The sequence below is a fragment of the Cyclopterus lumpus genome, chromosome 2 (genome assembly GCF_009769545.1).
Source record: "Cyclopterus lumpus isolate fCycLum1 chromosome 2, fCycLum1.pri, whole genome shotgun sequence".
In the NCBI taxonomy this organism is placed as follows: domain Eukaryota; kingdom Metazoa; phylum Chordata; class Actinopteri; order Perciformes; family Cyclopteridae; genus Cyclopterus; species Cyclopterus lumpus.
Genome location: NC_046967.1, coordinates 6,364,540 through 6,375,379, shown reverse-complemented (window position 1 = coordinate 6,375,379; position 10,840 = coordinate 6,364,540). Strand labels below are relative to the sequence as shown.

Genomic DNA, 10,840 nt, shown 5'->3' with positions numbered 1-10,840 from the left:
GACAATAATAATATCAAGATAAAGATCTATAAACACAGTCCAGTTTACAGTCAGAACTGTGGACATTGTTGCTATTACTCTGGGGATTAAGGGCACTGTTTGTGACCCACTGTCGGTATGGGACTCCAGACCAGAAGAACAAATGTCAGGCGTGCAGCAGAAAACTAAACTCCCCTTGACATGAAACACTCTATAAATGGGCCAATTATTCCAAAATAATTTGTTCCAATGTAGTTCTACAATAATTGAAAAATAAAACATGTATTATATCTAACTTGTAGTCTGGACTGTCATTCAGCAGTCACTGTCAAATAGTCCAGTCCTGGAGGGCAGAATGTCAGCTGGACTACTACGCATGCTCAGTTCAGCCCCTTACGTTGCACGCACGCGCAGTTCGCCTCATCGGCCATTCATTATAAAGCCGCAAGTTCCACAGTCTCTTTCCACCTTCAGCCATTTTGACAATGTTAGGAGCTGTGGGACGCTGCTGCACCGGGGCACTGCAGGCTCTCAAGCCTGGGGCCCAGCCTCTGAAGGCCCTCGTTGGATCTCCAGCCGTCCTTTCACGTAAGTCCTGCAAGATGAGCGAAATCGTACGAAGTAAAAAAAGCGCGTCTCCTGCGCCTGACAGAAGGGCAGGGGCTCGGCTAACGTTAGCTGTCGCTATCCACACGCTAGCTGCCCTATCGACAGCTTAGCAGGCCTTCGACTTAACATGTCTAATTTAACATCTGCTGGAGCGACTCAAACCATTTACATGGCCACACGCGTGCACGTGTGCTCTTCTTGACAGATGTCACGCGTCGGAAAACGACTCTGCTGTGTTTTCCTTGTGCTAGCATCAATGACCTTTGTGTAATGACATGAGGCGTTGCAACGCTGTGCTAAGCTAGTGTTGCGTTTTAACGACGTCTGGCTGGTAGGTTAGCGACGGTGTGAAGTCGTCTGCGACATTTCCACACATTCAGTTTACCTATAAAAAGATACGAGCGTGAAGGTTAAATGACATGCTAACAAGCGTACTCGCCATTGAACGTCCTGCGTATGTCATTAGTTAGCAGTAGTCGCAATAGCATTGTTAGCCCGACGTACACTTCATTCAGCTGTCAGTCTTTTTACGGTAACGTTATTTAGTTGGTGAAAAGGCCCATCAAGCGTGCACACTGATCACGTCTACCTTGAGTATACTTATTGACTTGTTGAAGGGCTAATTTCAATTGCCTTTTTAAAGCTAATTCATCGGCCGACAATACTCGCATGACATTGAGACGGAGGGGCCAGAAACTCAGTGCTCCGTCTTCGTGCTTTTCACTTAAGACACTCGAGGCTCCCGAGTACCGCTAGCATCTTTCACCGCACTGTGTGGTGCGTTCAGGGCCTCAAGAGTACCGCTGGCATCGCAAGGTCACGGCTATAGCACTCAATGCTAACTGCACAGCCGTTACTTTTACAGGCAGAGACTATGTCGCACCTGCTGCAGCCGTCACCGTCGCGGCCGGACGCATCGTGGCCGTCATCGGTGCGGTCGTGGACGTCCAGTTCGACGACGACCTTCCTCCAATTCTCAACGCCCTGGAAGTCGCCGGCCGTGAGTCTCGGCTAGTCCTGGAGGTGGCACAGCATCTTGGTGAGCAACTATGCAGTGTAACCTTCAGCCCTTGTACCCTTATGAGCAGATGGAAAACATGACATGTATACAGAGGGAAATGCATTTAAAATGTTCTGTGTTTTAGGGGAGAGCACAGTGCGTACCATTGCTATGGATGGTACTGAGGGTCTGGTCCGTGGACAGAAAGTTCTGGACACTGGTGCCCCCATCAGAATCCCAGTGGGTCCCGAGACTCTGGGCAGGATTATGAATGTCATCGGCGAGCCCATCGATGAGAGGGGTCCCATCTCCACCAAGCAGTGAGTACACCTTGAAAATAACAAATGCATTGTTATGATAAAGTCTTAATGAATAAGAAGTTGGTATAAAAAAATAATAAAAAAATAGCATGAGTTAAGGGCTTTGTTGGGCTGTAAAGCCTTAAAAAACAGATCTGCTCTTTGAATAGCTGGAAATTTATTTTTTAATTTTTATCTACAGGACTGCACCTATCCACGCTGAGGCCCCTGAATTCACTGACATGAGTGTGGAGCAGGAGATTCTGGTGACTGGCATTAAGGTGGTTGACCTGTTGGCCCCCTACGCCAAGGGAGGAAAGATTGGTATGTGTACGGGATAGATGATGGCTTGAATGTTTGAATCCCCTGAGGGATCGCAACACTAATCCTTATTCCTCATGCCCACAGGGCTGTTCGGTGGTGCTGGTGTGGGCAAGACTGTCTTGATCATGGAGCTGATCAACAATGTGGCCAAGGCCCATGGTGGTTACTCTGTGTTTGCCGGTGTGGGAGAGCGTACCCGAGAGGGAAACGACTTGTACCATGAAATGATTGAGTCAGGTGTCATCAACCTGAAGGACAACACCTCCAAGGTGAGGATTTTGGCACAAAGATATTTAAAGATTTTACCATGTCATGTCACATGGTAGCGAACGCTCACCCCGACTGTTGTCTCTGCTAGGTGGCCCTGGTGTACGGACAGATGAACGAGCCCCCCGGTGCCCGCGCCAGAGTGGCTCTGACCGGACTGAGCGTAGCGGAGTACTTCCGTGACCAGGAGGGTCAGGATGTGCTGCTCTTCATCGACAACATCTTCCGCTTCACACAGGCTGGCTCCGAGGTATGTAAAACGTCCCTTGTGTATGTGTCAAAAGCAAAGACACAACAGTTAATAGAGTTTTAACTCTCGTTCTTGATAATGACCAAAGTCATCCTACTCCCCAGGTGTCCGCCCTGCTGGGGCGTATCCCCTCTGCTGTGGGTTACCAGCCCACTCTGGCCACTGACATGGGTACCATGCAGGAGAGAATCACCACCACTAAGAAGGGCTCCATCACATCTGTGCAGGTAAACTTCAGTCAGGCCGTGCCAGTACATGTTCACCCACATGTTGTGCCATTTTATTAAAAAGATGTACAAATGATTTGATACTATTAAAGGTTTTCTTAATTCTCTCCACCAGGCCATCTATGTGCCTGCTGATGATCTGACTGACCCGGCCCCAGCCACCACCTTTGCTCACTTGGATGCCACCACTGTGTTGTCCCGTGCCATCGCTGAGCTGGGTATCTACCCCGCTGTCGACCCCCTGGACTCTACGTCCCGTATCATGGACCCCAACATTGTCGGCACAGAGCACTATGAAATCGCCCGTGGTGTGCAGAAAATCCTTCAGGTTTGTGACTTGATGACATTTTCAAACTTGTATTTTTATATATTTTTGGGTGACACTAACAATTTTACTTTGCCCCTGTAGGACTACAAATCCCTGCAGGATATCATTGCAATTCTGGGTATGGATGAGTTGTCTGAGGAGGACAAACTGACGGTGGCCCGTGCCCGCAAGATCCAGCGCTTCCTGTCCCAGCCCTTCCAGGTGGCCGAGGTCTTCACCGGCCACATGGGAAAGCTGGTGCCCCTCAAGGAAACCATCAAGGGCTTCCAGAGTATCCTCAACGGTAAGTGGCGTCACGTGAAAGTACTTAATCATTCACAACTTTGCCAGCTATTTTCCTCGTACTAATATTTTCTTAACTGATTTCCCTGCAGGCGAGTACGACAGTCTGCCCGAGCAGGCCTTCTACATGGTCGGCCCCATCGAGGAAGTGGTTGAGAAGGCCGCAAGGCTGGCTGAGGAGCACTCATAAACATCTAAACAATGTAACCGTTACGGGGAGGATTCAAAACAAAAGAGGGGTTCTGCGGTTAGGAGCACTTGGTTTGTAAAACATGTCAAAATGCAAAATATATACCTGTCTCGTCATCCTGAAAGAAAGTTCTATTTAATGTTTCCAATGGAAGATGGAATAAAACGCTGTCTTTACACAAAACAACTGGTCAACTGTATATTTCTCATGCTTTTAATAGTTGTAGTTTAGAATCTTGTTCATGAAGGACTTCATGAAATGGCTGTCCTCCCCCAGTCTGACCACAAGATGGCAGTGTTGAGTCATGTTAAAGAGTTCTGAACTGTGTTGCAGCTTAACTGAAATAAAACTGGACAAACAATTGGATGAGTGTTCGTTTCAACTTTAGAGGGAAAACACAAGCTAATATTGTACCATATATGTAGGTTTACAGCTGGTTTTCTACATTACTGATTTAGCTGATGCTTTTTCTAAAGCCATTTACATTAAGTGCATTCAACCAGGAGGTCAAACTCGGAACAAGAATCTACATTTCTGAAACTCTTGATATTGTTTTCTTCTATCAGATAACGTGCCAGGTGTTCATTAACTTTTTAGGGTCAGCAGTTTTCTAGGCCAGGGGTATTTAGCTCATCTGAGGGACAAGACTAATGTTTAACTGCAGGGTTGATTTGCGATTTTAAAATGTCAGTCAAAATGTGATGCCTGACATTATCAGTGTTTCACTACTTGCCATGAATTCTGATTAAATGTCTGAGTTTGCTTCTCCGGGAAGGATTGATAAGCCTCCTGCAGCACGATACAGTTTATAGGTGTGGAATGTCTCCTGACAGCCCATAATCTCATTTATAGTGGCAGACATGTATACATTCTGTGGAAACTAAATCAGTCCAGAGTCTCTGCTGCTCTTGTGAAAATCCAAAGTCCAAGTGTGTATTGTGCACTTTCACAACTACATGCACAGGGAAGTTTTGATGCAGTCTACTATCAATTTTTGTAAATCACTATCGGCAATATTTTAAGCTGGATTTCCACAGAGTCCAAATGTCTAAATGTGGCTACTTTGTTTATTGCTCCTCCGACCTTCCACACATCACATTGATTTGAACAACCTGCCTGTAGATAAGGTGGCCTTGAATTACATGGTCTTCAGGAAAGAAGGGATACAGACACAAAGTACTACTTTGTTCATGGTGCTGCGATAGCTACACAAACATTTATAGGAAGAAGGCTTTGATCAGGATCATATCGGTATACGGTAAACTTGTATTGCGTAAAAATGTGCACAGGAGGATGAAAACAAACTGCACAATTCATTAGCCCGGCTTGGCAATAGGAATGGCTTCTTTGGTCAAGATGTAATCGGAGATGCAGGTGGGCATGTACGACAGCGGCAGCCAGAACAGCTTGGCGTCCCAGCCCGGGGAGTAGCGGGTGCGGGGCCGGACGGCGGATATGGCGTGCTCCATACAGCTGACCACCTTCATCAGATCCCCGTCGCTGAGCTTGGCAACTTTGTTGGCTAGTAATTCTAATGCTGGAAGGGAAAATGAGCGGAACGAGTAAGTAGATAAATTAAACTGGACCCCTCTGCACATAAATGTAGAAAAGCTACAATCCCAACGTACCCTTTTGTAGATACTCAGTTCCATAGACATCCTTCATGTCCTGGGGCAGTCGCTCCCACATCTTTCTCACGTTATTGCTCAGGATAGTGGTGTCGGTCACGTTTGTTTTGAAGAATCCTGGCTCGATGCAGAGGACTTTGACACCGAAAGGCGCCATATTCAACCTGAAAGAAACGTCGCGTTTTATCTCTGTGCTGCCATACTCGTAACTAATTGATTGAGCGAGTTAATGTTTCACCTGAGGCTGTCGTTGAAGGCCTCCACGCCGTACTTGGAGACGGTGTACGGTCCCCCTACCGGACTGATCCTTCCGAACACGCTGGCTACATTGACCACCCTTCCCCTGGCCTTCTTAATCAGCGGCAGGACGCTCAGCGTCACCGCGATCACGCCATTGAGGTTGACCTCCAGCATGGGCTTGTAGTCGTCTACGGTCAGCCAATCGCACGGCGCCGAGGGGATAGACACGCCTGCGTTGTTCACCACAGCCCATAGGCCTAGGGGGAGCACACAGAGGACATTCAGTCGACTAAATCTCTCTTCAACTACATTTGACCGCATCAAGTCACTTAAAAAAAAGAGCAGAGTTGCACCACAGTTAAGAGAGCAGAAAAATGTAATGCGTGTTAATACATGCTGAGTACATTTCACAGGATGAGAGGAATGAGTTGGGTGCGTTTTGGCAGCGGCTAAAGATGGGATTTGGACCTGACGAAGGCACCAGTAGGATTCAAGAGGATCACTAAAGTTATTATGGTTCATCCTGCGCGGAACATGAATGTCTGTACCAATTCTCATTGGAATTCTCATTGGAATCCTTCCAATGACTCTTCGAGGACCATTCAGGGGACCAACCAAGTCAGCATGATTCATCCTCTGGGGACCATGAATGCCTGCACAAAATGCCATAGTTTGGGCTATATTTCGACAAAAAGAGTGTGCGGACGCTCCACCCACCGCACTGCCCCACTTTCTCCTTGATCATCGCTGCAACTTTGTCAACGCTGTCCTTGGACCGCACATCTAGGTGCGTCGTGGTCAGCTTGCTGGAGCAGGACTTCCTCAGATCCTCTTCTCCCTTCTCGCTGAAACACGAGGCGATCACCCTGAAGCCCTTCTTGTCCAGATGGCGGGCCAGGAGGTTGCCGAAGCCGGTGTCGCAGCCTGTGATGTACACATACTTGCTACCCTTGTCGGGGACATGGGGCCACTCCCTGAACCAGCGGTACAGGTAGTAGACCACCACCAGCCCCAGGAGATACAGGAACATGGCTGTAAAGGCGTCACATCAAATACATCAATTACTGCACTTCGGGTTTGAAGTACTTTATGCTTTTACGTCATACTTTAACCAATTATATAAGACATTATATATTAAATGGTTCAAATGACACCAGTAAAATACTAATTGATGCATTATTATCAACGATCCAGTAATAACAATTCAATTCAGCACACATATAACACTACAAAAGCAGCATTTGGTCTCATATAGAAGTACATTTTGTGAATACTCGTGTACTTTTACTCTCATGTAACGTTGTAAAGCTGGTCAGCAGAGTCGAACTCTAAACACACTGAAACTGGTCGGGGGCTCGTGCCGTTGGTCAATTAGAACAGTAACTTCGGAATAAATGTACATATCTACAAAAAATAATAATAATAATAAAGTGGACGAAGCAATAGTTACTTAACACAATTGTTTTACATTAAAAGTATAGTTTAAATGAACATCCTCCTTGTTGCTTCACCGACGCCACAACGAGACATTGCGTTTTATTAGCTCCGTTATCTCAAACAGTCGGTAACCCGCAGCTTTACTGAAGAGGAACCGAACAAATATAAATATATATATATCAATGCGAATAGTTCGTTAAGTAAAACTCGTCGCGTTAAAAGAACCAACCCGGACCCCCCTACCTGTTGCGTAGAAGGTTTTCCTGGACGCCCCGCAGCTTGTTAATGTAGTCCAGCAGTGAGGCGTGCGCAGCCTACCACGACCTGGAGGGCAACGCAGGCGACCAATGGGGGGCCGCGGCACCGCCCACGTCACCGTGGCAACAGGACGATGCCGCCACCTGTCGGCGAGAAAAGGAAAAGCCGCGGCCGAGGTTCGTGGTGACGCGGATGATTAACGGGGACAAATACGGAATAATAAAGGAGTCCCTGTTGGTCACGTGCTGAAGAAGTGCTGGTCTCGGACTGTAGTGGGTTGTCAACAGGGGCCGTGCAATGGATACCACCGCGGCCTGGTTGCCATCTAAAGTACAAGCAGGCTCAGGGGGCCAAGTCCATGACGCCATTGTGTGGATAATTCATTTAAAGACAATGCTGAGAGTTTTTTTTTCTTTCTTTGTTCATTAATGCAAAATGGCCCAAAAGTAGAATTGCTTTAATCGCTTCTTTAGATTCAATTCAGTTTATTTTGTATAGCCCAAAATCACAAATTACAAATGTGCCTCAGAGGGTTTTAAAATCTGTACACATACAACATCCCTGACCTTTGACCTCACATCGGATCAGAAAAAAGTCCCAAGAAAACAGGAACAAATCCTTTCACAGGGAAAAAAGGATAGAAACATTCAGGAGAGCAACAGAGGAGGATCCCTCTCCCCGGATAGACAGAAGCAATAGATGTCATGTGTACATATGAACAGCGGTACAATTCAATTCAATTCAGTTTATTTTGTTACAGAGTTACAACACATTCAAAAAATATGACAGAAATTATGAATAATAAGTAGTAGACTTGGACCACGATCCAGACCTCCACAATCCATGAAAAAGAAGGAGGAAACGAGGAGGGGCAGATAAATGGATAGATATATGCCTACGTGGCCTATAGTCATTGATGATCAGTCAGGGTTAATTGCAGTGATGTCATTATTTTAACACATAAAAGGCGGGCTCCGAAGTTGTGAGTTGTATTCGCCTCAACATGATTTTTGCAAATTACAGTAATAATATAACGCAACACAAAACCAAGTATTCAAGTAAAGTGCCTGTGCCTCAGATTATAATGCATGGAGCCTATAAGTACTTTGTTACTGTTTGAGAGGAATGGTTGTGTGCCAGACTCATTGTATGATAAATATTTGGTGTCCCTAAAGTAAAAATGATTTTACAAAACAGAAGGCCCGATGACATCCATCCATCCATTTTCAATACCGCTTATCCTCATTAGGGTCGCGGGGGCGCTGGAGCCTATCCCAGCTGACATAGGGCGAAGGCAGGGGACACCCTGGACAGGCCGCCAGTCCATCGAGGGCCCGATGACATTTCAGACAAAAATCTGAAATGTATGAAACTGTATGCCTCGATGCTAAGATATGTTCATTTGAATTGAAAGGGGTTCAGTGTTGAGAGGAAGTTTGCAATAATATCAAAATGTGTCATGCTTCACATAATGAACCTATGAAGTTGCCATTAAAAAGAAGAAATGAAGTTATTGCATAGCTTAAAAATCAACATTAGCTTAGCCTGAGCTGTCTTTAGCTCGTACGGTGAGCTAGCTAGCTACATCTGTATGGTCTGCAGTAAAAATGAGCAAACCAAAGCCTGGCATACACAATACACAATACACATATATGTCACTTTCTTACTTTTAAAAGTTGACATTTAGCATTCTAGGTTCTCACTTTAGAACGTAATGTTCCTCGCTATTTGATATTTAGCCACCAGGGAGCAGACCATTTAGGCAACCTGCCATACAGTCGCCATAAGAGGCTGTCATTGTGGGTTAGCACGCTGCTAGCAAACAAATGAGCGCTTACACGGCCGGCAGACAAGGAACTCCATTTTGGAAACAGAGGAGTCGTGTCTCTGTCCACTTGATGAATTCAAGCTCAATGTTCACTGACGTTTTATGGTTTTAAAACACATCTCGGCCTTCAGCTGGCTGCTTGACCTTCTCCGGCATGAGCAAGTTGCAGTACTAATGGCAGCTGCTTCTTATTTCCCCTCATTATGTGCGAGAACAGTTGACGTCTCCACAGAACTATCTACACTCCACTTATGAAGGTTTCTTGGTATGTGTGAAATAACTACACCAGTAATAGAGCTCCTTTCTTTACAGTTGCTACAGTGTGCAGGGTCATCTGAGAATTTTAATATTTCTATACATTTCTACCACAAGGTGGCAATAGTGCTGTTTTGAAAAAAATCCCTGTTGTGCATATGCTGCCTTCAAGCACTCTGATTTCCAATAATAAAGTAGCAATATACAAATGTCTTGCGCAAGTAAATGCTTCAGGGCTGTGTTCAATGTTTCAGTAGGAAACATGTCATAGAAATACACAAGATGGTTGTTATTTACACGGCGCTGCTAAACAAAATAAAGAAATTTACACTGAGTTGTAAATGCAGCTTTCCCAACCTCTAAATGTCACAGCAACTCGGGGAAACATGGAAAATTGCAACCTTTAAAGTTGTAATTAACACTATTATTGGATTGTTGAACAATCAGTTCATTGTTGGAATATTTCTAATGGGACTGGAGTCAGTGCAGTTCCCTTTAGCTTGACTTGCAACACTCGTGCATAGGATTAATGAATAATATGCATAGTATTCATAAAAAACAACAACAATAATGATGCAATAACAAATGAAAACGTATGTGTTTAATGGTATGATGTTGATAAAATGATCAACCTCATCATGGACTGTTCAGTTGAAGAATACTGAAGGATATACAATTACGGTTCTGCATAATTCATGTCCTCGGGTTTCTGAAACTTTGCATCTTGGACACGCGTTCATAATATTCCCCTTTGGAGTTTCCCGACGGCACTTAAAGGCATCGGTGAATGACCGACAGTATAATAACACCAGTGAGCACAGTTGTTTTCATCTGTAAGCGTGCTGGGCCGGTCCGTCATATTTCTAACAAAAATCACAAGCAGGCTTTTTTTTATTCTCTTACATAATTAAAGGGCCTGATTTAAAGATGAAAATTAAGCTTGTTTTTGTGATTGTCTCAAATGATTAAAACCTGAAATTCCTGAAATACCTTCAGCAGCATCTGTAAGAAATAACAAATTTAGATTTCAGCAGCGTGAAAAAAATTCCCAGCATTCCCCTTGTTGTTGCATTCAAGGTGAAAAAGGATGACAGAAGTATGCACAACATGAAGCTGTTGAGGAAATCAGGCTGGACGAGGGCAATGACCTCAATGTCAACCTGCAGCTACATCTAAGCACACCCGTGCTCACATGTATGGTCGAACGAGTTGGGGAGAAGGATCATAAAGTCAGCTTAAATCTAATGAGCGTAACAATTCAGAATTACTTTAATCAATTTTTGTGTAATTCATTTCAGGTCAAACATGCACAGACGGGAGCCATTGACATGTTGGAGAGACGTCAGAGAGATGGGGTCAGTTAGCGCCTCGGCAGAGCCAAGTACACATAGAATTTGAATTGGACACCCACCGTTACCCAAGCTGAAGATACTGCCGCC

The 10,840-nt window shown here is 45.1% G+C and overlaps 2 protein-coding genes across 2 annotated transcripts; one reads left to right on the top strand and one right to left on the bottom strand.

Moving 5' to 3' along the window:
- Positions 1–394: 394 nt before the first annotated feature.
- Positions 395–4,113, top strand: atp5f1b (ATP synthase F1 subunit beta). Its single transcript, XM_034547591.1, has 10 exons — positions 395–567; positions 1,454–1,627; positions 1,734–1,908; positions 2,090–2,211; positions 2,296–2,480; positions 2,570–2,728; positions 2,833–2,955; positions 3,071–3,283; positions 3,365–3,566; positions 3,658–4,113. The coding sequence occupies exons 1-10, from the start codon at positions 465–467 to the stop codon at positions 3,753–3,755; spliced, it is 1,554 nt and encodes a 517-aa protein (XP_034403482.1). The 5' UTR covers positions 395–464; the 3' UTR covers positions 3,756–4,113.
- Positions 4,114–4,804: 691 nt separating this feature from the next.
- On the bottom strand, positions 4,805–7,403 carry LOC117740954 (retinol dehydrogenase 7-like). Its single transcript, XM_034547637.1, has 5 exons — positions 7,304–7,403; positions 6,341–6,655; positions 5,622–5,880; positions 5,384–5,547; positions 4,805–5,292 (listed from the first exon to the last, which is right to left on the bottom strand). Exons 2-5 carry the CDS (start codon positions 6,651–6,653, stop codon positions 5,072–5,074), a joined length of 957 nt encoding a protein of 318 aa, XP_034403528.1. The 5' UTR covers positions 6,654–6,655; positions 7,304–7,403; the 3' UTR covers positions 4,805–5,071.
- Between the last annotated feature and the right edge of the window lie 3,437 nt (positions 7,404–10,840).